At 39.9% G+C, this 27,153-nt stretch overlaps 1 protein-coding gene and 2 pseudogenes across 3 annotated transcripts in view; 1 reads left to right on the top strand and 2 right to left on the bottom strand.

Annotated features, from left to right (window-relative positions):
- Window positions 1-8,771: 8,771 nt before the first annotated feature.
- Window positions 8,772-9,194, bottom strand: LOC102540584 (small ribosomal subunit protein eS26 pseudogene; annotated as a pseudogene).
- An 8,295-nt stretch (window positions 9,195-17,489) lies between these two features.
- Window positions 17,490-17,806, top strand: LOC102540341 (thioredoxin pseudogene; annotated as a pseudogene).
- A 1,023-nt stretch (window positions 17,807-18,829) lies between these two features.
- The window catches only part of SAMD8 (sterile alpha motif domain containing 8), a 46,500-nt gene continuing 38,176 nt past the window's right edge, over window positions 18,830-27,153 (bottom strand). For 2 of the 3 annotated variants that reach the window (XM_006211603.4, XM_015245566.3), the window contains exons 5-6: window positions 23,653-23,803; window positions 18,830-23,480 (exon numbers count right to left, since the gene is read on the bottom strand). In XM_006211603.4, coding sequence (XP_006211665.1) covers window positions 23,176-23,480; window positions 23,653-23,803 — 456 coding nt within the window. In that variant the 3' untranslated portion in view covers window positions 18,830-23,175. Of the gene's footprint in view, window positions 23,481-23,614; window positions 23,804-27,153 lie in introns of those variants that run through there. The other variant, XM_015245567.3, reaches the window with a different exon arrangement.

The following is a 27,153-nucleotide window of genomic DNA, read 5'->3' on the forward strand; positions in this document are numbered from 1 at the left end:
GACTCTTGCTCTGAAAGCCACCTCTGCTCAAATGCTTCCAAAGTTCCATCTCCACCTAAACCAGAAAAAAGATAGCTAGATAGACTTCCACGATGCAAACCAGGATTAAAGCTGCAGCCTGGTGGATTTCCCTCCCACGAGCAAGCCCAGCCAGTATCTTGCCTAGTCATGCATGGTTGGGATTACTCATTGTAAAGGGTCAGAAAGGAAGAGTCTTTGCTCCTAAGAGTTCAAGCACCAGACACACTGATTGATTAATCCTTCATTCAAGCTCAGATAGGTCAGTCTGAAGTCAGCCTGATTCCACAGGGTACTGGTCTGCTCTATGTTTGATACTATTATGAGGCTAATGGCAGAGACTGACATCCCATCACAACTGCAGCATAACACACCACTCCCCAGAAAAACCTAGTCTGCTCAGTCACCTTCATTACCTGAAATAGGACTTATTCACAGTGTGAACTATCTGTAGCATTTTAAACCCCCAGAGAATTTCACTGTGCCACAGAACACAGATCTGAGAGTTCACGCTCTATAAATCCAAGGAATGTACACAATACCTAATAACCAGGAGAGGAATCATGGCAATTTATTTCAAAGTTGGATTCAGTGAATATATCTGAATTCTTACATCCAAAGCCCCTTAGACCAAAGCATCATTAGTAGCAGCCACCATTTGTAGAGCAACTTCCCACACAGGAAGCAAAGTCCGTTCAGACACAGTTCCTGCTCTCAAGGTACTTATGGTCAAGTATGTGTAGAGGTGTCCACAACTGGAAAGGGTCCAAGATTTTCCTTATGTGCACACTAGAAAGGTCGCCTGCCATAATTTCATAGGTTCATAGATGGGGACAGAAGACAGGAAACTCGAAGGTCAGAGACAAAGGACTTTTATTACGTGTGACTCAGCAGGCTGTGTAAGTGTTCAAATCAGTTCTGTTCACAGAAGTGATGCAGAAAACCCTAGATAGAAACTGCACACCATGTGTTTGTGCCGCAGGTGAAGAATCTTAAGCTTAGGAAAACTTCTGCCTTACAAGGAGCTACTAACCTGTCCAACCTTTGCCCCAGAGGGAGACATTATTATACTTCTTAGGAAATAAAATCTGCCCTCTGCCTCCTGTCCCAAGGAGAGTTACTACTCCTGTCTCCCAAGGCTGTTTGCTATGCACACAATCTTGAAAACAGAGTTTGAGATAAAAGCAGTCACAAGACACATAGAAACACCATGGAGAACTGTCATACAACTCATGATGCACAATGCTAAACGTAAGCACAGAGAACTATGGGCATAGACAGATTGAGGAGACACTTGCACTAAAGTTTGAAGTAGGATGTATCAAAATTGGAAAGCAAACAGGCCAAGGATAGAAGGATGGAAGAGCAAAATTCTAGAAGAGGCAAAGCCAAACAGGGACTTGAAGTGGCAAGAATCGTTCTGGAAACCACAAGTAATTAAGTAAAGGTGCAAAAACCTGTAGGAAAAGTTTTAAGACCAGTCTAAAGATATTGGCTGGAGTCAAATGCCGAAGGTCCTGAAAGGATTCCCCCCACCCCCACAGTGGCTGGGAGCAATATTTTTGACTTGCGCAGTTGGGAGACAACTGTTCCACTCACTGTTGGAAGAGCTACAGGAAGAGGGACAGATGTGAGGATAAAGAGGATGATTTAATTTCAGGTAAGTGTGGGGTGCCAGCATCCACACCTAAACAGAGTTGTCCTGTAGGCAGTTATGAAGCCTAGGAGAAAGGTCTGGATAGAAGGTATTGGCATGAAAATTTTGATTTTAATTATGATTAACTATGGTTGTGATTAAAGTGAGTGAGAGATGGGATACTAAGAGTCTTAGGAGAGTTGGTTGTTTCAAGGACAAGTAGCAGAGAAGCTAATGAAGAAAACTGACAAAGACTGGCCTGGAGGCTAAAAGAAAACTCAGGGGAAGTACTTTCCTGGAAGCCAAAGGGGGAGAGCAGCGGGTGGAAGAGAGAGTGCTGAACAGTGCCACATCCTGAGGAGTGGTCAAATGAGGTCAAGACAGAGGTTCAGGGTGGGGGCTCTTCTTCCCAGGTCTAAGGGCAGTACTGGGGCTAGGGGCTGGGAATCTTCATGTAATTGAAACAAACATTTATTAAGATGAGACAGGAGAGAGAGCGAGCTGTAAGCTGTGGTTACAGTTAGAATGTGGGACGTTGGGATGTAAGATTTAGCCATGGAGCATTCTGGGTGGTGAGTGGCCATGGAAGGGTGAAGTGGAAGTGAAGTTTACTGGAGTTGAAGGTGGTCAAGGATCACAGGTGAGGTTTGGATATTGGAGCTATCTGCCCCACACACATCACATACACAATGATGGAATAGGCACCAATTGCTGGCAGGGATACTGAAGTTACCAGGATGTTGCTAGGATAAGAGAGAAGAAACTGTGAATCGGGTGCCAAAGTCCTCAGGGAACACAGGAAGCTGGCCATAAAGGATGACTACAGTAGAGGATAGTAGAACTGATGGTGTGAACCTCAAAGGAGGTAATTTTATAGGAGGGTGGAGGAGTAAAAGAAATGGCCACCCTTCCTGCTCCCAGGTCCAGCCTTGGAATATGGGAGGGCATAGGAAAATGAGCTGTCTTCCCTGGGATCCAATATCAATGGGAAAAGGTAGTTTTTTGCTAAGGTAAGCAGAGTGAAAGAGCATTCAGTAATGAAACTGAGGGTAATTTGTTTACAATAGAACAAGGTTCTAGAGGGCTCCATGGGATGGGATGGCAGGGAGGGCAGCAGTGGGAGGACAAACCAGGAAGGAAAGAAGGAATGCTTCCCTGCCCTTACTGTTTTTGAGTTAAACCCTCTGAATCCTTTTAAAGCCCAACTCAAATGTATTCCAGCCATAGTGTTTTCCAATCTACCAGTTACGCATTCATTTTCACTCCCTCTGAACTTCTATGGCATTTGTTGTTACCTAGTGGCATAAGGTATTACATATTTTCCCAATATTTTACTATGAAAATTTTCAAACATGCAGGAAAGCTGAAATAATTGTTCAGTGAAGCCCCATATATCTATTATCTAGATTCTACAACTACCATTTTGCTTTATTTGCTTTATTTCATATCTATCCATCTATCCATTCATCAATCCATCTTAAGTTTTTGATGCATTTCAAAGTCAGTTGCAGACATCAGTATACTTCACCCCTAAGTACTTCAGCATGCATAGCATTAACTAGAGTTCAATATTTGTTTCTGTTTTAAGTAAAACTTATCTACATACCATGTTTTTGTTTTTTTACAAAAATACTCTGCCTTCTGCCTTTCCTATCAAACTCTTTAATGGTGAGGACCATTTCTTACTCAACTCCATCCCCACCCACCCAACCATCCAATATCCAATAAAAATGACACTGGTAATGATAAACACAATCAAAATAATCACAGCTAACATATATCAGGCACTTCCTTTGTGCCAGACACTGGTCTAAATACATCATATGCTTTATTTAATCCTTATAGCAGCCATATTAAACAGGTACCATAAAGGTGCCTGTTAAAGACAGGAAACACAAACCTACAGAGGGTAAGTAACTAGCCCAGGATGCACAGTTCTTTAAGTGGTGGAGACAGCTCTGATTCTGGGCCACATGCTCTTAACCACCATTCACATTGCCTCCCCATTGTCAAAGCCTTACCCATTATAGGTGACTAGTCATATTTATGGAACGTTCAAAGAGTCCACTGTTTTGGACCAGCCTTGTCATGGCCCATTAACAGAGATAGTTGCCTTCAAAATTTTTCCCTGGTAAGTTTGTGATGAGGGCACAAGCCTCCACAATGAAGGTAAATAGGGGAGAGGAAAGCTAGCTTGTCCACAGATTTGCCACTGGATCACCGCTGATAATGTCTCATGACTCACATCCTACGGCTGCCTGCATCTGCTGTGTGGCTGCTCTATGTCTCTGGGGCTGGTGTGGGAGAAAGTGGAAGGAGAGAGAGTTCTGAGGCCTGAGAAAGTCACAAGGGCAGCTGCTGGCAGCTGCCTGGACCATTCAGTAAAGAGGAAAGCTGAGGAGGAAGCCAGAAGGACAATGGACCATTATTCTGACTGTAGGAGGTTGTTCAATTTGATATTGGGAGACCCACCACCGCTCCCACCAATTTAAGTTCTCCTAGACCTTTGATTAGAAGTAAAGCAATGGGATTTCAAATGATTCACCTGCTATGTCTGGACACTGGGGACAATCCCAGGACCAGTTATGGCTGTAAGTAATCAAGGATTAATTTTGAGGGTCACCCTCTTGCTCCAATCCCCACTACACACCACTGCCAGAGAATACAAATCTAAGTGCACGATTCCCCTCTTCAGAACCCCTCTATAAACCAACTCATGTACCAAGTTAAAGCCCTCCACCATATGGCCTACACCCTTCCAAACAAGCACAGACTTTTGTAGAACACTAAATACACAGGGCAATAATAGAATTTACATATATAGAAAGAACTGAGATCAAATAAGTTTGGGAACTGCTGTATTTTTATTTATTAATGTATTTATTATTGCGGTATAGTCAGTTACAATGTTGTGTCAATTTCTGGTGTACAGCATAATGTTTCATTCATACGTATACATATATTCCTTTTCATACTCTTTTTCGTTATGGGTTACAAGATATTGAATATAGTTCCCTGGGCTATACAGTAGAAACTAGTTTTTATTTTATATATAGTAGTTAGTATATGCAAATATCAAACTTCCAATTTATCCCTTCCCATCCTCTTTCTCCTCTGGTAACCATAAGTTTGTTTACTATGTCTATGAGTCTGTTTCTGTTTTGTAAAAAAGTTCTCTTTTTTTTTTTTAAGATTCCACATATAAGTGATCTCATATGGTATTTTTCTTTCTTTCTGGCTTGCTTCCCTTAGAATGATGATCTCCAGGTCCATCCATGTTGCTGCAAATGGCATTATTTTATTCTTTTTTATGGCTGAGTAGTATTCCATTGTATAATATGTACCACTGCTTCTTTATCTAGTTAGTCATCTGTCAATGGAAATTTAGGTTGTTTCAATGCCTTGGCTATTGTATATAGTGCTTCTGTGAACAATTAGAGTTTCAATTAGAGTTTCAAATTAGAGTTCCCTCCAGATATATGCCCAGGAGTGGGACTGCTGGATCATATGGTAAGTCTATTTTTAGTTTTTTGAGACATCTCCATACTGTTTTCCATAATGGCTGCACCAAACTACATTCCCACCAACAGTGTAGTAGGGGAACTATTGTATTAACCCATTTCTTTAAGTGGAACTTAATGGATGAGTCTCTGAAAGGAGATTGCAGTATGTTCCTGGTTTTTTCAAGAAGGATCTTGAGAGCCTAGTGTTCCACAGAAAAGTGTGCTGTCTCAAATTTCATTCTCAATGTTGCTACCCCTGAAATAGAACCAGTCTTTCTGAGCCTATAGTGGCAGCCATGAAAATGCATGGTACACATCTGCTACTGTGAGGAGCATGGCAGACTCACTGCTATGGCTGCTATTCCTCTGGGTCCAGGGAAGCTACCCAGGCTGCTCCCAGCTGATGACGGAGCATGGTGGAGGTATTCATGTAGGTCTATCCCTTCAAAACGTGGGACTTCTCTAACAGGCGAGTTAGGCTTGAGGATGCCCCGTTAGCCTGGCCGAAACTTTCTTAGAACTGCATTGCCATCTGAAACTCTTCCTACCCAATGTTCTTTCCGTATCAAAATCTGAAGCTTCTGCTTTTTCTTCTTTGCTTTGTACCCCTCAGTTAATCTATTGCGTGCTTAATGGCACCTTGGCACCTGCTGCTTAGAGGATGTAAACTAGTGTACCTATCTCAAATATCTCTAAAGCCTTTCCAGATTCAGCTCCTCCTTAGAACATCACGTCACTTTTATGGCATCTGCTTTTTTATGGTCTGTACCGAGAGGCCTCCTGATACATCAGGGAAGCTCATGGACACTGGAAGATGGTCACTCGGGTTTAAATCCCAACTCTGTCACTTACTAGCAGCACAACCTTAAAGAATTTCCTCAACAAGCTGTAAAATGGGAGATTATAATCTTATCTTGCAAGGCTTGCAAAGATTAAACTAAAAGTTACACTTAAAGCACTGAGCATATAGCAAGTACTCAGTAAACAGAATGATGATGGTCATTTAGAGTCATTTTCGTTTGTTCTACTTTCCCGTAACAGATTATAAAGTCTTGAATGTGGACAGTATAATCCTCTATAACTCCCCTGAAGGGCCTTATTCATAGTTGAGCAACACATAGCTGTTAAATTTAGTGGGGATAAAAAATGGTTATTTGCAGAAGGAAAGGGGCATCTCAGAAAAGAGAAGCAGAAGAGCCAATCAGGAGAATCAGCCAATGGTACAGGAAATGTAAATATTCAAAATATATACTTGTATGAAATAGGAAATGTTCATATGATATATAAAATATACTTATTATATATAATATTTAACTATATAAAAGAACCATGATTTCAGAAATAACTGCCTGGAAGAGGGCCAGGAAGACCAAAGGTGTACTTCCATGTCCCTCCACAGGGATTGGCACTCTTAAGCCCTGTAAACACAACTTGGAAGGGCTGTTTTAGCAGTAAAAACCTCATACCCAAGCCTAGTGCAACTAGGAAAAAATGGCAGGAAAGCAAAGGAAGGAAATTGCAAAGATTCATCATAAACAATGCATTAACTGAAGGGATACAAGCCGAACATACAGAACCAGGGCTTTCCAGCCTAGTTTACAGTATCGCCTTCTTGTTCAGTTCATGGTGTTGGGCCTCACTGGTTTTAGTGTTTACCCATGGACTCTGACTTGGTGGGGGAAACCACTGCATAGCAGTGGTGACCCCCTAAAGTAACTTGTTGTGAGTCTGTGCAGGAGGAAGCCACTGGAATTCCTAGATCTTCTGCCTATATGCCCAGCTGTGGCTCTCCATCTTGGGAGGCTCAGGAAAGGACATAACATGTCCCAGGAGCCCAGCATTGCTGTCTGATGGGAGCGGAGGTCTTCACACTCACCTCAGCTCTTCCCAAAGCCTCATAAGATCCTTGAAACCCCGGGTCCAGGATATTTGAGCAAAGAGTAGAAACGTTTTAGCTGCAAGAAATGCCTAGGTCCTGTGAGGGTTACAGCCAGCACTAATGGCCTCTTTGTTCTCCCAGTAGGCAAGTGTGTTCATATGTAGCAATGCTTCCTCCCTTCTGTTCTAACAGGATGACCCTCCATGACCGGTCTGTGATTTTCTTTGGTTAAAGTCCTTAAGCCCCATGAAAGTTCTATAGGTACAATATGTTTTACGGGTACATAAAAATGGGCTTGGGGGGCGTGGAGGGAACGGTTGGGAGGAGTGCCTGTTAAGAGTCAGGGCTGCTGCTACAACTGCCTTATAATAAGTAGAAAGTCACCAAGCTCATGAGGTTCCAATCTAGAGGCCAAAGTGTGCCAGGGGCACCTCCTTCACCTCCTCCTGAAACAGCATCAGTTTCCTCTGAGTTTCCAGCAATTTTATGAGACAAACTACAAAAACACACCTTTCGAGTGAATCACTCTGCTCTCTGCAGTGCCAAGGACTTCACTTATAGTTAATTCAGATTAACTAGATCCAGCTGACAAGAGTTAGATTGAATCATAAAGCATATTAAAAGAGATTCAGTTTTATTACCTTCAGGAATCTAGTAAAACTATGCTAATAAATTGCTCCTCAGTATAGGTCTTAAGGGAAATCTGTTTTAATAAACACAGAGAATATTTTCTAATTCAGTCCATCAGTGTTTATACGGAAAGAATTACTTGTCAGGCGTGGAAGGCTACTTGAAATTCTTGCTCTTTGTTTATATCACGGGTTTCATCTGGACAAATCCTGTGTTTATAAATGGTATAAAATAAACTATGAAACTTGTCGTTCCTTCATAGTGAAGTCCCAGTTACTAGAGCAGTGACTCTGTTAGCATGAAATCAACTTACTATACTCATCAGCCAGGAGGAACATAGCTTTTGCATAGGCTATTCTTCCACTGCAGGTGGTGGGGACGACATCCCTATTCTTTCAGATTTTATAACACACACCCCTTTCCTCTCTCCCTTCCTTCTACAAATGTTTATTAAGCAACTAGAATGTGTCAGACACTGTGCTGGAGGCTAATTAAAAATCTACAATCTCACAATCCAGAAAGGGAGACAAACATGAACAAGTATTATAAAGTGATATCTGGGCAAGGATTGCTGTGTGAACAGAAGACAGTGGGGTCAGTTCACCCTGCGGGCATCAGGAAGGCCTCAGTTCAACGGATTCTTTAAAAAAGTGGATGTGTTTGTGTGGCTGACAAAGAGGGGAAGGGCAGCACATAAGCAAAGAATGCCCAGGCACGATACAGCATGGCATGTTCAGCAAACTGCAAATAATATGACAAGAATGGAAATTACAACAGATGGGATGTTAGGGGAGAGGTTATATAGCAAGGCCAGGCTGGAGCGGTCAGCTGAGGCCAGATTGCAAGCTACTATAGACAGTACCTGCTCAGCTTCTACCTCCTTCATGAAATTACAAGCATGAAAATACAGAGTCCAGATCAAGGGGAGCATGGGCTGGCTGTCCTCAGCACTGGGCCCATATCACATCTGCAGTAGCACATTTAGGATGATGGTGACAAACCAGGAGGCATCAGTGAAGTGGGAGGATACATCCAGACCCTATTACTTCATCTTTACCACAGGAAATCTAAATTTGTGATTCCTTAATTGAAAAACATTTTTTTAAGTATAATTTCCATTTTATCGAGGCTTTTCTTTTCCAAAGAACAGTATTTCTTCTGTCATTAAGGACTTAGTTCCTTACATGGGCTTTGGTGGAGGTCGTGGGGCAGCACCTGCAGGTCTAAATCTGGGCGGAGGTGTTCGGTCCTTCTGGGCAACACGAGAACGATTCCTGACTACCTTGCTGTGAATGGCACAACTCATGCAGTAATGTAGTTTCACATACAGCTTGGGGAGCACATAGGCGTTGAAAACGCTTGCTTCGGAAATATCCCTGACGGCTGCGGTTTCTACTATGTTTCGAATAACGAACTTCTTAATGGCCTTGTCCTTGGGCACGCATCTGGCACAGTTGGTGCAGCGAATAGGCTGCACATGGCCGCGGCCCTTTTTGGCACGACCATTATTCCTTCTTTTCTTGGTCATTTTGGAAGTGAGGACGCGAGAGAGAATTAAAAAACATTTGAAAGCATATGTGTTGGTCCTTTTAATTCCAGGCAAAGACAAGAGACGATGGACCAGTGACTCACCAGTGAGACTGCATTTAAAATACACAGCCTCAGAGCCAAGACCAACCTCCTGAAAACAGACTTCGGGACAGTATGGAACTGGACATTGGCCGAGAAGGCTGGAAAAAACACACTCTGACCCCTTAAAAGAAGTAGAGCCAGACCTTTCAAGATATAGAAGACCAATGGGAAGGGGCTTTAGAAATAAAATGTTAGGTATATGGGTTATCTATCGCCATCTGACAAACTATATCACAACTTAGTGGCGTAAAACAATTTATGTCTATGACCCTGCGCATTGACTGGACAGTTCTGGTCTTCCTTGGGCTTACTCACGCAGCTGCGTCAGCTGGTGGGTGAGCTGGGGACTGGGCTCAGCTGGGACAGCTTGGTCAGCTGGGCCTCTCTCTCCTTACAAGATCCTTCATCCCGGGCTCCTTCATAGCACAGCAGTTTCAGGCCAGCATCCAAGAGGGTGAAAATGGTAGCCTCCTCAGTCACATAATGGCACTGCCACCACATTTTATGAGTTAAAGCAGGCCACAGAGACATCGCCTTCAAGGGGTGGGGTATTAGACTCTGTCTCCTGATGGACGAAGAACAGTGAAGTCACAGCACAAAACAGTATGCAGTCTACAACAGAAGACTTGGTGCCACTGCCAAAAACATCTGTATGATGTGGGGTGAGCGTAGGGCTGAAAAGCAAAGAAAGCGTTTCCCAGGCTCCTGACCATGCAGAGACAGAACACTGTGAAAAGTGAGTGGGAGAGTGGCCAAAATTCTGCAGGCTCAACCAAAGCCTTCAAAGAGGCGATTTAGGGTGCCGTCTAGCAGAAAAGGCTAGACACGGCGGACGAGGGCCGGCAAGCGAGCCCTGTATCAAGACAGTTTATGGCTCACACACACCCTGACTCTCCGATAGAAGTCACTTTCAGGGAGGCTTGGTTTAGAAACAGTAATTTGCTAAGTAATAAAACTATAAACTTATACTCCAATAATACTTTTTTTTAATACCTGGGACTATTAACTCACTGTGTTCTTTCAAGCACCTCATAAAGTGAGAAGGACAGGGGCTCTTGTTCCTATTTTAGAGGTAAGGAGACTGTCCTGTTCTCCAGAAGTTTGGCACAAGAGTCAGGCTTTTCTTAACTGCCCGTCAGGTCTCTGTCCCATGCCAGGGCACTGTCCTTGCCCCTGGTGCCTACTGAGGCCTCCCTCTCCAAACCCCTCCTGCAGATGTGGTGCAGTGACTCCCTGAGGGTGTGATACCATCAGGTCTTAATTCATCAGCACCTGAGGCTCTGCATAAATAATGGGGACCTGGGTCCTCCATGCCAGTTTGTGGGCAGAGAAACTGTCCAGGCAAGGGCAGCTTTTCCAGGCTTTGAGAAAGTGATGCTCAAAACTGCCCTCCCCAACCTAACCACAACTGCAGACTAATCATGACTAATTCCACTATTACATACCTTTGGTAAGGGAATGGTCACATGGTGGACATCACTCTTCAGTTTCCAAGACCTTTTACAATATGAACTCAGTCAGTCCTTAAAGGCCATGATGATTATGATGATGGTGATGATGACGACAACATCTTACACTTTTGATGTTCCAGGTACTGTTTAAATCCTTTGCATGAGTTAACTCACAAGTCCTCCTAATAAGCCTGTGAGGGTAAGTACTATTACCAACTCAAAACCGAGATACAAAGAGGCTAAGAAACTTCCCAAGACTACACAGCTAATAAGTAGAAGAGCCAAGATTTGAGTCCAGGCATTTGGCTTCAAAGTCCATGCCCTTAAGCCACTGTACTATATTACCTTCCAAACATTATCAGTCCATTATATCAAATGAGGAAATGGAGACAGAGTGGTTTGGTGACTTGCCCGAACTCACCCACAGTCCCACTACATCAAAACTAGGAGACAGAACCCAGGTCTTCCCCCTGCAAGCCAAGACCTATTATGGTGTGACGGTTGAGGTTATCAACCATTTCTTTTTAAAGTAATTTCCCTAACAGAAAGAATTATAAGGGGTGAGAGGGAGCCCAGAGTGGGAGGCCAAAGGCAGTACCAATTTTGAATCTACTCTAAAACATGCTACCCTACGGCCAGGGAAATGAAAATGTAGTGCATTTTACACATGCTGTTATTTTCCTTGAGAAGACAATGGCTACCTTTAAGTATAGAAGCAGAGGAAGGATGAAGCAGTGAGAATGGAAGCTGCTTAGTAAACTGACCCCAGAAGCTAGTCCCCAGGAAAAGAGGCTTGGCAAAGGGAGGGCCAAAGAGGTCATGCTACCAGTGCCAATGTCTGAAGGCACCAGGCAGTGTGCAGGCAGGGAGGATACACATTACGCTGCCCCCAGATGCCATTCATCCCCACTCACTTACTGCCCAGGAAAAAGCCAACTTCCTCTCCCCTGCTGCCTTGATTAAAAGCCCAATCTGTTGCTTTCCCTTTGGAGCCCTCCATGAGAATGCAGCTACCTATCAATTCCCATGATCCATCAAATGGGCTGAAGGCCTTCACCTCTGCCAAGCTCTGATTCACCCCAAGGCTTAATGCAATAGTCCCTTCAGATGCTGCAACTCAGTTACTCCACCCATTTAGGACCCCCTGGCTCAGAGGGGCAGGGTTGTGCTAAAGGCTGGACTCAATCCACTCCTGGTGGGAGCCTAACCTCTCCACTGTAGGAAGGTGGGGGTTCTATTCTTTAGCTCTGGCCAATGAGAACAAACTATTTTATCAAGGCTAGGTCTCTCTCATCTCAAGGCCAACAGCCTTATCACTATTTCAGATGTTTTCCTCCTAAGTGCCCTCAGTGGTCACTTAGGATTCAGAACACTGTCAATTGCCTTGTAAACTGGTGCGTTATCTGCTCCTGAATATCATGACAGAATGGGGTCAGCAGGTCTATTTCTGGCCACCAGAGAAACAAGAATCCAAAATGGAATGGGGGAAGGCTAAAATTGTCCCTGTTTATAGATGACAAGATTGTCTACATACTATGTAAAAAACCCTAAGAAGTCTACAAAAGAACTTCTAGAATACATGAATTTGGCAAGGCCACAGGATATAAATTCAACATCCAAAAATCAATTGTATTTCTATAACCTAGTAATGTACAACTGGAAACCAAAATTAAAAGATGAAATGGAGGAATAAAAAAGCAAAGCATGATGCACACGAGCTTCGATTTACAGTGAACTTTCTTAACTACCTAAGAGGAGGGAGGAGTAAACTAGAGAGTTTTGAGAACACTTGCATTCTCACTCTACCGGACTGTGACATGCCCCTAGGGGTGGGTACCCAGCCTTGTAGAAAGGCTTTTCAAGGTGATTCTGATTACCTCCAGGTAGGGAACCAATTTGACTGGGAATTGCCAGGGAACCTGTTAGAAATGAAAATTCCTTCCCATCAGTGGAACCAAACTCGGGAGGTAGGATCTAGTGCTGTGTTTTAATAAGCCAGGCGATTCTGATGCGCACACTATACTTTGCTCAAAACAGCAACTTCCGTAGTTCATTCTGTGCCTAAGTGACAGAGGCACACAAGCTGCTGGAGGTTTGCAGCACATTCTCCTCGTGCCCATCTACAAAGACCAACCTCTGAACCAAAAACAAGGCTCTCATAACTGTTTGCCAGCCTGTTAATTTTTCATTCAAGTGAAGAGAAGCTAAGAAAAGTCTTGTTTCCTATCACATCCACTGCTGCAGCATTTCTGAGATCATGGAGCATTCTCCTTTGGCTCTGCTTGCAGCTTTCATTTGCTTGTGCATCCTTCATTATTCCAGGCTCCTAACAAAGGATCCAGAAGAGCTCGATAAAACTTTCAGAGATAAGTCTCCAAGGCCAGGCAAGTCACCCCACACAGAAAGAGGTGGGTGGATGAGGCCTTCTCTGCCTTAGCCTAAGGGCAGTGGTCACTCTGGCTACAGTGGAGATGTGAGTCACTCCCCTACACAAAGCCAGAACCTCTCAATGGCTCCTTAGAACATGTGAAGCAAAATCGAGTCTTTACCAGGACCTTTGAAACTTGCATAATTAGAGCCCTGACTACATCTCTAAGTTTATTCCCAACTACCCTTTCCTCACTCTTCAGCCAAATTGGCCTCTTAATTGTTTGTAGAACATGCCAAGCCTGCTCCAGAGGCCTGTGAAGTTGCTGTTCCCTCTACCCCTATTCTCCCTTGCTTCATTCAGGCCTCCAAGCAAATGGCACCTCTGCACAAGGCCTTTTAGTGCTGTCAGGCAGCAAATGCTCCCTGTCACTCTCTATCCTTTCATCCTGTTTTCATGTGTGTTGGGGGGTGTGTAAGATAGCACTTTTGGCTACCTAAACAGTCAATTCCCAAGGAAGGTGCCAAGATGGCGGAGTAGAGAGACTCACAGCTCGCCTTTTCCCACAAATACACCAAGAATTACATCTACAAACCCATGAATCACACAGAACTCTGGCAGAGTGTCTCTCACTTCGAAATATAGGATTCCCACAAAATCCGATAAACAACAAGTTCATACTGTATAGCACAGGGAACTATATTCAATACTTTGTAGTAACTGATGATGAAAAAGAATATGAAAACGAGTATGTATATGTTCATGTATGACTGAAACATTATGCTGTACGCCAGAAATTGACACAAAATTGTTAAGTGACTACACTTCAATAAAAAAATATATACACACAAAAAAAGTCAATTTCCATCAGCCAGAGGTCACCAGGAGCACACACTGGTCAGCTAGTTTTGAAAATTAAATTCCCTACAGCAAGAATGACTGAACACCATGGAGAAGAGTGGACGATCTCAGTAAGAGGGTTTTAGAGGGGCTTGTACTGGATTTGGGCCTGTAATGGATCTTACAGAGAGCTCACAACAAGAAAATAGGGTGCTATTCTAGATTGAGTGTATTCAGAAATCTGAGGACAATTCAGTATTTTAGTTACTGTATTAATTGGAAAAGGGGGTGTATAATTATTTTTGTGTTGCATGGTGTCTGTTCAGGCCTGATTATGATTGAAGATGGTCCGTCATGGTCACAGTGCTCATCTGATGTTGATATTCTATACCATTATGTTCACTAGGGGAACACCACTGTAACTAAGCAGTTACTAGCTGATAGCAGTCAGGGATGCTTTTTTCTTTTTCATATATTGGTTTGTTATCTATAAAGTAAGCTTCCTAAGGACAGGGATTTTGTTTTGGATTTTGTTTTGTTTACCACCGAAGCACTAGGGAGTACAGTGTTCAGCATATACTAGGTGTTCACTAAGTGTTAGATAAATAGTCTTTCAAAACACCTTCCATACCTCAGGTCTTACGCATCTACAATGCAGCCCTATATCTAGGACAGGTAAATTCGGGTCCTTGGAATGTCTCACAAGCGATGGCAGAACCAATAGTAGGCTGATAGTGGGCAGACAAGTATTAGCATTTACACTTTATAGAACTTTAAAACAAGGAGAGCAAATGAGTCCTCTCGACTCTCCCTTAGACTGGAAAGGACTTAGTTTCTGCCAGGAGCTCAGGGAAGGTAATTACCACGAAAAAGCGCTACTCTCCAATGACAAGAGACGGCCAAGTTAAAGACTATGCAACAAATAAAATGGCAGAAACACTCTTCAATCTAATAATCATCCTTTTCCCCATTCAATATCTTATAGTCCTGTGAAATTTTAACAAAATATATGACATAGTTTGTTATTCAGTCAGTCTTGCAGAAAGATTTGCATGCCAATAAAGTTGTCAGCATTCTACCATTCCCTTATTATCTTACAATTTAAAAATAATTCTGTACTGGGGTTAAAAGGGGATGAGAAGGATAAATTGAATTTAAAAACTGCACCTCTTGGGTAGTGATGGATAGCTATCTTGATTCTGGTGGTGGTTTCATAGGTGTATACATCTATCAAAATTCATCAAATTGTACATCTGAAATATGTGTATTTACTGTACAGGAACCATACCACAATAAAGGTGTTTTTAAAAATTCTGCAGCTTACTTATGTAGAAAGAAAATTAAGATTACCATATTTAAACCTATCAAGTTGGCAAAAATAAGGAAGTTCAGTAATACCTTATTTTGGCAATGTTGTGGACCAATAGGCAAATTCATACATTGCTAGTGGAAAAATCAATTGGTACAATTTCTACTGAGGTCAATCTGACAATATCTAATGAAATTTAAAATGCAAAAAGCCTTTGACCCAACAACTTCCCTTTTAGCAATTTATTCTACAGATAAACTTATGCACAGGCAAAATAACACATTATTTATCACAGCAGTGTTTGAATAGTGAACAATCAAAATGTCCATCTCTCAGGTAATAAGTAATAAATTACGACGTCTGTGCAATGGAGAGAACACCAAGAGAAAAGCAGCTCTTGACTCTGGGGAGCTGGCCAGGTACCATCAGCTAGAACTTGGCATTGCTAGAAGCTGGCGTAAGCACTCACAGCTGGGCCTTATTTTTTGCTGTTGAACATAAAGAATCTCACAGGACGCCAACATCAGACAAAGAGATCTGTGACTATGACACATGAAGACAAAAACAAGACTATTGAGCAACGATGTCCAAACCCAGATAAAAACATGAACATTACTGTAACCACAAACACGACCAAATAATCCTCTATCCTGACCGATATGAGTGACCACTGCTTCTTCACCAACTGTAACGTTAGTCTCGATTCATTCCTCCTGCCTTACTAAGACTTATTAAAATATGCAATCAGAATTACTCCAGCATCCTGAAAGCATCCAATCCACAGCAAATATGCTCTTCCTTAAAACTTTCCCTCAAAACCAACCAGTCCAAACCCACATCCTGTAAGTCCTTTCCAACATCCTCCGAATGAGATGACCTATATAATTCCCTATGCTGTGTGTTCTCCCTCATTGCATTGAGCAATAAACCCAGTTTATTCAACCAAGATGTGTCTTTACAGGGGAAAGCACTGGCACATGTTAAGTAAAATAAGTAAGGTGCAAAACTATGTATATATGTGCATATATGTATATATGTGCATATATGTGTATATGCTACAATTTGTGTAAAATAATATAAAAATAACTTTTAAAAATATACTTATAAATGCATTATAGAACAGCTCTGAAAAACACATGCATTAAAAATGGTTGTCTTTTGGAAGAACTAAAGGCTGGGGCACTGGAATAGAAGGAGAAGAGTCTGCAGTATATACGGTTTGTTACCACGTTCATGAATTACTTATTTGAAATTAGTAACTTTCAAAAGAGAGTAAGAATCACAGGCACCACTGTGGAAGAAAGTTCAGAATCCTGCCTGCACAGGCTTATCATCCACGTGTGAGATTTCAACCATGTTCAAGTCCTCAAACTGCATCACTCCAAATGCTCTTCAGCTCAGCCTCCAAAATCAGTCTTTGTGGAAAAATATGATCAAATTTCAATTACTTTTTGACGTCTTATTGATTAAAGCAGCTGATTAGTTTGTATCAAAAAAAACATTAGGTACAGGTATTCTCTTTAGCGTGGGATCCAGGGCTCTTAAGACTGGAATATGAACAGGTCATGGTGGTTTTGTATTTCTGGCTCTCATTGGGAGCTAGCTCTGTGAGTTGAGAACATACAGCATTTAAGAGGCCTTATGGTTATTTATCATCTGCTCTTTTTCAAAGTTACAACTGAGGGTGATCACAGAGCATCTCTGAGGCAGTCTCTTACCGTAGCACCCACCTCAAATCTTCACCAGAGCCCGCTCCCACTCCACTTCATGACTGGTAGCCCAGCATTCCAACAGGTGAGTTAGGTGTGTAAGCACAAGAGAGACAATTCTGGATATAAGGTGTATCATACCCTAGATTCATAATGCACCAGCCAGTAGCAGCTGGCAGCTCTTTTTGATGTCTTGATCTTCCATGGCTGGGGGCAAAGGCCTCCTACAAGCTGTCCCCAGTCCTGGTTCCCTGACCTACTATCTTGGGGTCTCTACGCTTCCCTTCATCTCCAGTGACCTTCTGTGTACTTTCTACCATCTTACCTCTCTTTTTGACTTATACTTCTCCCCTTTACCAATTCTTGTTTATAGAACTACTTATACTTGTCCCCACAATTTAGACCCTGGCAATAGGCGTTCCTAATGCTTCCATTTAAAATAAAATCAGAGCTCTTTGAGGAGCCTTGGATCCGCTTCCATCGTAAGGTCACTCATCAGACCCCAGCAGCCAAAATGGTGAAGCAGATCGAGAGCAAGCATGCTTTTCAGGAAGCCTTGACCATGCAGGAGATAAACTGGTAGTAGTTGACTTCTCAGCCACGAGGTATGGGCCCTGCAAACTGATCAAGCCTTTCTTTCATTCTCTCTCTGAAAAGTACTCCAATGTGGTATTCCTTGAAGTATACATGGATGACTGTCAGGACGTTGCTTTAGAGTGTGAAGTCAAATGCATGCCAACCTTCCAGTTTTTTAAAAAGGGACAAAAGGTGGGTGAATTTTCTGGAGCTAATTAGGAAAAACTTCGAGCCACCATTAATGAATTAATCTAATTGTTTTCTTTTAACTTACAAAAATGAAAGATCAAGTTTGAAAACTGTATACCCGACTGCCACCCAATAAGTGACAATAAAATATTAACTCTACCCCTTTTATAAATAAATATATAAATACCAAACATGTATCTGTCAACAGTTCCCTAATACATATACAAATGAATCCAGTTTTTTGTATGACAATTCAACTAATATTTCAGCATTATGTACCAGCTACTGAGCTATTAAGGCTACAGTACTTTCATAATCTGGCCCTTCACACAACCTATAAGGTAAACATTTTTCCTTACATTTTACACGTAAGATTAAGTGGAGCTGGAAGAAAGGACCCAATTTAATCAGCAGCAGAGCTGCAACCCATACCCAGGTCCTCAGAGTCTAAGTTCACCATATTTCTTATTCCACCAAGCAGCCTCCCAGTTTGTTTTGGACTACTCTCTCCCAGAGTTCCCACGAAAGACTGGCTGCAGCTGGCACCAGACAGGAGGCTACAATTGGTAGTGATCATGAAACAAGTTCAGTCACGGATTTAATAAGCTCATATGGTCCTGTGACAACACTGAGTGTTCCAACTACTCCAGGGCTCTGGGCTACGAGGCTACCACTAACAAGTGTTTTTCCTTCTTTTCCTATTCATCATAATCTCCAAAGCTGACCTGACAGGATGATGGCATTTCCCTATTTATTCTACAATTAAAAGAAACCTAAAACCAAAAAACAAAAACTTTAATGTGTCCAGAGGTAAGAAGCTATTTGCTTCCCTTTCCTTTCTCTCAGCTTAATCTACAATTATTCTAATACCCTCAGGTAGATCACTTTTCTTTCCAAGTTTACAGAAAAGAAATGAGAAAGGGCAAATGGCTTATCTAATAGACAACTAAGAATTAGTAAATGCCAGGGACTAGATAGTACATTAGGATTTAAAGTTGCAGAGTCCACTTGCAAAAATAAAAATCATTGTATAAACAACAGACCAGTTGCATTAATGATGCAAAGATATTTAAATAAGAGACTGCAAACCAACTTTCAAACGTTTTATTTTTAGTGTTTTTAAACATTTTAATACAACAAAGATATAAAATAATATATATTAGTTAAATCTGGATTTAATTTAGAATCAAGATATTTACTTATATACAATACTGTGCTTCAAGGTATGGCTACCACAGGAACTTTCACATCTTCAAGTAATACTAGTTTCTCTGTAGATTGGGTGACATTTAGGTAGAATTCTTAAAACAAAACATGCCCACTGTAGTCCAAGCTAATTTTGTTTTCCCCATTAAGTACCAGTTTCCACTTCCTTTGTTTCATATCAGAAACACTTCAGTTGTCCTAACAATCCATAGATTTCTCTGAATAAAAAGAAAATTATTAAAATTAAGATTCTAAAGATGATATCACTAACTGATAACATTGCTGGGCTAGTTCAGACAACCCAGTAGTTCAGACTGAAATAGACCTGAAATAACAATGAAATTAATGCAGTATTCCTTCTCCCTCCATATCAGACACAAAGCTTTCTTATACTTAAATATGCAGTACATTGAATAAAAGTCCTTTGGTTAATTTAGGGTAGAACATATTTTAAAAACCAACTTCACTGGTAGCTAAATTGTGGCTTATAGATTTCATAGATATTTTTATTGAACTTTACAAAGTAATAGGCCACATTTTAGTTACTTGAAATTGGTGGTATTTGTTGGGGGTGAGGGGTAGGTGAAGGGGGGGCCAAAATCTACTGCCGTAGTAATTTCAGTCATTTAAAGCCACTCAAAGACAGAGAAAGAACAAAAACAAAAAAAAAAAACAAAAAAAAACCCCACTCTCAACCTCTTTCCTTTCTCACTGGTCTCCTGAAGCAGTCTGACTTGATGTTACTAACAATTTTCCTCTACAGAGGTATAGGGGTAATTTGAGCTAAACATTTTACAAATACAAACTGTCTTAACTGCCAAGCAAAGATGGCATTAAAGCTGAAATGCTTTGGTGGCTTTCAAACTATCTACATGAAATGAATACTGTTTAAGAAAGCCATGAGACTATTATAAAAAAGAGCTTTCCTGTCCCAAATGCCTGAATAGTATAAAGAACCGACAAATGGCTTTTACTAAGGGATAACTCAAATCTGTAAGAGGACTATCAAAGAATAACATTTATTAGATTAGAGAGTTTAAAACAAGAACATAGTTAATGTTCTCAAATATTTTGGAACAAGAATCCTTAAAAAAAGTTTACTCTGAAACTAATGATGAAATTGCCTTTTACTGAATACAGTCAAAGCAGGCTAGTGTTACGAATATGGCTCTGAATATATAAATAACACTTTCCAAACATGTGTCCCTAAAACACACAGTTTCATGCCAGCTATAAAAGGATTTGGTGCCTCTGTTCTCCATTTACAAAATTGTAAGATTTTTGGAACTCTAAGTAACAACACTCAGGGCTGGTACAGGATTGGGAAGAACGCCCCTTGCAGTGTCAGAGTTATACTATCAGTAGGTCTCTAGCGTGTGTTTTCTTCTTGTGAATAGTCCACACTTATTTAACTGACTGGTTCTATGGATAAGCTCATTGCTTTCCAACTTAAAAGGATACTAATAGACCTAGCATATGGAAGCCATATTTTTTCCCTGGCAATTCTGGCCACAGAGAACTATACAGCAGACAGCCATGTTGAGAATTCTGCAGCATAGCCAAAAAATGTTTCTCCCAAATTATTTGGTGCTAACAGCAAACTTGCCTTCTTCCAAACCTCCGACTTCCTACAAACTTCAATTACCCTTCAGTAACATTGCCCTGCAAGGATTTTTAAAAAAGAAGAAAGGAAAAAGGCAATGCTGCCCCCAGGAAGATAGAAAATGCATCAAGGACTTTCAATATAACCTCTAGTTTGCATCCTCAAACAAAAAACCTTCTTGGTTCCTTCTATACTGCAGTCTCGGTGTTTAATGATGCCAGCCTCTCACATGTTTGTAATTGTAGACAAGATCGAAAAATATGTAGAGCTAAGGCATTAGCTTCTCTACCTAGCCACATTCACACCCAAAATGCAAATCCCACCTTCACTGTGAAGTTTAGATTTTAACAAGAAAGAAAATACAAAGACAAAAACCTGGAAATTTCTGGACAAAACAAAAAGCAACTAAAACACAGGTTTTGTATTAAAAAAAGAAACAGGAAAGAATTTTGTCTCAATGTTTTCCAAGGAAGAGACTTGGAGATAATTAATTTATGTAAATACTGCCTTAAAATGGTTATAACAAGAAATTATTAATCTAGCTTAATTTTCCCTCAATACAGATATGATAAATGCAAGGCTGAAAAGTTATTTTTACAATCCTCACTGCAGTCTGTTGTTAGGCACTCTCAATATCAATAGCTCTACAAAGTTAGTTGCAATTTTTTTTCCTACTTTGTTCTAGAATAGATTCCATATGAAGGAAAGGAGACTGATAGTAGGAAATTTACCATTAAGTTGCTGTTCAATATTCTTGAATTAATGTTGCCACAGATTTTTTTCAAACATTTTTCCAAAAGCCAGCATTCAGTCCCTCTCAAGCTAAACTCAGTCCTGCTCTGTCATTTAGAAAAAATGGGAGTTTTGAGGTCAAACTACTCTAACTGGCCTAGGAAACATCCTTCACCCTTCATGATGATGCAATTTCCATGGATGAAATGCTGGCATTTTTGTCCCCAGCATATAACAGAATCAACAATTTAAGACATTGTAAGATTCTGAAGTATGAGATTCAACAGCATAATAAAACTTGAACTGCTTCATGCCATGTCTCAAGTGAGAAATAAAAAAATAATGTTTAGAGCAGATCCAAACTGGGGTCACTCAGCACTCACTGAAACTTGTTTGCATAATACTTGTTTTCTGCCCAATCCATTGAGGCTCCTCTGTAGCTTATACAGGGTGGGAATATGACTCAAAGTGCAAAAATAAAATATTTCACCCATATAAGAAGCAGGTTTCTGCTAAGTGGTCTAATTTTAGACCTCAACCAGCCAGCACCTTTTCTAACTCTTTGTTTTAAAATGGAATGTAAAAACTACACAATTAATATTCCAAGTGGCTATGCTCATCAGTTGGGGTTCAAATTCCAATTCCATAATCATCCTACTGTCAGAACTACTGTACAAAATCATTAAAAGTAAAGTGACAAATGTTATCACATAGGTCAAATTACTTAAGGTACTAAGTTTCTAGTGTTGTAAACAGCAAATAAGTTACATCGCTTCTTGAATGCCAAATTAAGACGAAATAGAAAGAATGTATATACAAAATTGTATTTAAAAATAAAAACTGAAACTTTTTCATATCCAAATATGTCTGAGACTGCTTACTTTCTGATGGTCAAGAATGAGAAATTTCAAAAACAAAAAGTTGTACTGTGTCTGCAACCTGTTATAAATTTCAGAAAGAGAAAAATGATTCTTTGCATGCATACCTCCCTACTTCAGGACATTAAGAACTTTATCTAACATCTGGTAAAACACTCCACTATTTTGCTCATTAAATAATATCATTAAAAAGCCTAAAGTTGGGTTGTCATCTGTCTAGCTAACAGCTATAGCACAAAGTTATTCCAGGTACTTATATCACTAAAATTAAGCCAATTTTATTTTGATGGATGAAGCCATTTTTCCCTCAAGAGTACTTACTGATGGCCATACTGAACCCTCAGACCAAAACTGCATCTTTCGTTGCATCTTTAGTGAAAAATGCCAGCACTATATCTGTACTTTGTCACCTCATGTATAGCCCCTTTCATTCTCTTCTTTTTTCAGGCATTCTGGTATATTAAAGTATACTTTTCTTAAAGATGGTTCAGAAGACAAAAATTATTTGTTAGTAAAGTGGATCACTTTCTAGAGTTGCATTTTTTTTAAAGACACAGATTAGTTCAAAGAACAAGTCCTGCTCACTTGGTAGAGGTTTTTCCTTTTAAGGAGCTTCAAAAAATATTGTTTCCTGATTAGAGTCCTACTGGAAATTAAAACAAAACAAAACAAAAAACTTTCATTCAGCAAACTGCTTAAGTTGACTTGCTTAAGTTCAAAAGGCAAATACTCAACAGGTAAAGGTAACAGCCTGACTTAAATCACAACATTAAGTCTGCCTAAAGAGAAGGGGCAGAAAACATCTGCTTAAGCTTTCTGTTCAAACAGGTAAGTAAGGACTCTTGATTGTTCTTGTTTTCTATAATTACAGCCTTGCTCAGAATAGGAAACTTTACTTTATCAATATATAGGCCAAAAAGCAAGGCATCCAGGAACAACCTAAGTGGAGAAAGCAAAGTTATTCACCTTCAACAATAACTGTAAATTTAATCACGGACCCATTACAAACATAGTCTTTATCCAATTAGTCTTTTCATTATTGCTGGTTTTGAAAACGGCCAACAATATTCATTAGGTACTGTACCATTAACATTGCATTCAAAAAAAGAAAACATGGGAAACCAGATTCTTGCTCTTCTACTCTGCTGATATGCTCTGGTATTGGCTAGAGTATGGTAGTACAAAAAGAGTCTTGTTGTGATATAAAAGGCAATAAACACATCAATGGAATAATGTTCATGGGCAGCCAAAATGAAGAAGATTCCAAAGAGGTTGAGAACCCAGGATAAAGTGTGCAAGAAATTCCAGCTTCTTGGTGTATCTGGGAAAAGGACAGAAAGATCATTTTAAAACCACTCTTCTTCCAGCACTTCTTAGTCATGTTTCTTGGGTCAGTTTGTTTCTCCCATTCTTCACAGAATTTGACACCCCTCCCACAGCCTCCTCTGCAACTAGTTATTTGATACGCATAGATGTACTAAAGAGGTACCTACATTCAGTAACAAAGAAATTCAGCATAGTTAGGACGACTGTGTGGCCACTGAACATGTAATCTCCACAAGTGTGAACACCAGTTAGGGTCATACCAAAGCCACTCCAAATGGCAAAGGCCCGGTGTAGTTTCTCCCATACACTGCCATATATCTATAAAGAAAACAAAGAATTAGTGCTTCAGATGCTTAGGGCAGTAGAGGCTCCTACCACTCACACCGAAATTCAAAAGCTGAATGACTGAGAAGTAAGATCTAAGCAAAAGCATCTAGACATCAAGAATGGGTATTCAAAGCTTGGCTGTACTCAAGACATTTTTTGGTAACTAAATGAAATCAGTGTAATTCAAACTTCTCTACTAGGAGTTCCTTTACAATGAAAAGGTGACTATATAACACAAAAATATTTCCAAATTTTAAATCTTATAGCACAGTAGTATTTGTTTGTCTGTCTTTGCCAATAAGAAATACGCTATGACAGAGACAATGATTACCATTCAATATCCATTTTCCCCTTCTTCAATGGTAATAGAATCTCAAATTTATCTGAAGAGGCAAAGAGCTCAACCAAAATACTACATTTCCCAGCCTCTCTCACAGCTAGGTGTGGGTATGTGACTAAGTTCTGTAAAATTAGACGTACATGGAAGTGTAAAAGATTTCTGGGAAGGCTACTTAAGGAAAGAGACAACAGCTCATAGGAAGTCTTTTCCACATTTCTTTCTTCTAGCCTAAAATTCAGACATGATAGTTGAAGCTCTCGCAGCCATCTTTGACTACAAAGTGGTCTTGAAGATTCTAGCCAAGTGTTAGAGTAGGAGAGCAGAAAGACAGAGGAATCATGAGTTTTTGACAACTCTGTAATATTACATCTGACCTGGAAAACCTACTTTCAGACATCTCTTCTGAGAAGAGAATAAATCATTGTTTGTTATTTAAACCACAGCCACCTTGAAGTTCCTGTTATTAGCAGCCAAACTAATCCCAACTCCCACCCATTAACTTAAGAAAGCAATCCATTTTGAGGAAGAGATTGAGCAATGGACACTACAAAAAAGGCAGTCAACACATAATACATGCTTATATGTTATTGCACTTGGGTTTCCACAAAAATCCTATGAAGTGATTCAGTTGTGCAGGTGATTGGAGAGGTCACACAGCTCGTAAGTAACATAATCAGGATGTGAACCCAGGGAGTCCAATTCCAAAGCCCTATGTCTTAATGATTCTACTATGGCTAGTGAACAAAATAAACAACCTCGTTAGAATCACAACCTCATTAGAATCACAGTCACAAACTGCTGATTATACACTACCCAGCTTTCCCTTTCTGCCTCAGTTGACAGCAGGAGAAGAAATTTATTATTAGAGAAAAGGAAACGGAAGGTATTAAAATATACATGGGTTGGTTCTCTCAATAACCTCTAATGAGAATGGGGTTAGAGATGTTACTCTCGTAAAAGTAAAAAATCAGGCAGTGAAGAACAGAGATTGTTAAAAAAATGTCTCAGCCAAAGACAGGAAACAAATGATGTCAGTCAAAAGAAAGCAATTACAGCTCAATTACTCAAATCACCCCATCCTTTTCAATCTTAAAGTGTCCCTAATTTCCTTCTAGAAAAATAAAAATTGAAACACAACAGAACTAATTAGACACTGATGAGAAATTGCTTTAAGTGTTTCTTTTCTTATGGTGGTTCCATTGCTAAAAAACAAACAAAAACATCAACAATAACAACAACAACAACAAAAAAAAAAACAGGCATGTTCTTGGTTCTGTCTCCAAACCTCATACTTCTGGGAATGAGATTTCAAGCAATTACTTTATTACAATAAAAAGCCCTATGGAGTTCACTGTAAGGGATCTGACTACTAGTTAATATCACTTTAACTTTCTATTTTTAATGACTGCTGCAAATAATACAGGTCAATAAGTAGGTTATAATTCAAAGCAATTAACAGTATTTAGGGCAGATGTGAATAGAAATGTCCACATAAAACTGATAATGAAAAACAGTCATTAGAGACAGAAAAAGAGCTGTCCATACTGTAAAGGGATGATACCTAATTTATTTTTGCATTACCCATTGCAGCCCTATGCACATATATTCTTCTCTTTAGTGGATGACTCACAATTAACTCCCTCAGCTATAGGAAATTCTCTTTTCATTATAATCTTACATGTTTCTTCTTTCAAATCTCTTCTAATCAATTAGCATTTGGAGGAAACTGTTCTATCCCTCCCTCGTATCATGTACAGAAATAAATTCAATACATCTGCCAACTAAAGAATGTCACTTGCCACCAGGTTCTACAAGAATTACGTCATTAGCCACTGTGGTTGCTAACTTTCGACATACCCTAAAAGGACATTAGGAAAGAAATCAGGAATGAGGCACTCTGCTCTAGGAAAACTGACAGAATAGGCCTTCAGGATTCTTAGATATTTTCAGGTGAAAAATTTATGAACCCAATTTCTCACATCTTCCCATACCTAGAAAAGCACTAAAATCACGAAGACAGTTCCTCATGACTAGCAGCAGCCTTCTACCAAGATGTGTGCCTGACTGTATGTATGCCTTCTCCACTACAGCACATATGCTGACCTCCCCCCTCACCTCTTTTTTAAGAGCCGTTCCTCAGAGCTATCTGAGGGGCTTTCTACTGGGCTATAGTTCTCAGTAAGTCTCAAAACTGAAACTCACAGCTTTTATATTGTGTTTTTATTTCAGTTGATAAAGATTTTAAAACAAAAATATAAGACCATAGAAGTCTCAGATATCATCTTGATTACTCAGAATAGCAATGACTCCAAAGATTGATAACGCATAGTGTTGGCACGGGGATGGGAAAACTGACATGCACACATTGGTGATAGTAGTGAAAAACTAGTCTTACATTTTCTAGTGGAAATGTGAGCAATATGTATCACAATTTTCAGTGTGTATGTTCTTTAATAATTTTATAATACCACTTCCAGGAATATATCTTAAGGAGATGATTAAATAAGTGAAAAAGCATAAATGTAAAAGGACGTTTATGACAGCATTGTTTATAAATAGTGAGATTTGGAAATAACCTAAAAGTACATCATTTGTAAATCATACCATGGAACACTCTGCAACTATTTAAAAAGATGAGGTAAAGTGATACGTATCTCTTCAGAAAAAGCAAACAACATACTATTAAATGAAACGTAAGCTAAAGAAATATGTCTGCAATATAATCCTACTTTTTGTTCAAAATTATCTATTTATATAAACTTGTGTGAATGTGTAAGCATGGTTAAACATAGTCTATGTGGCTATATACACAACTGTTAATAGTATTATTTATGGGGTGGGGAGAAAGAAGAGAGAATTTTGTGAGATTTTACTTCTTAACTTATATACTTCTGTACAATTTGAATTTTTATAATAAGCTTATATAACTTTAGAAAAATTACTTTCCCTTTTTGGTAAAGAAAAAAGAAATAAAGACAGCTTTTACCTTAAAAATAAATTA

Source organism: Vicugna pacos, chromosome 11 (assembly GCF_048564905.1).
Source record: "Vicugna pacos chromosome 11, VicPac4, whole genome shotgun sequence".
Taxonomy (NCBI): domain Eukaryota; kingdom Metazoa; phylum Chordata; class Mammalia; order Artiodactyla; family Camelidae; genus Vicugna; species Vicugna pacos.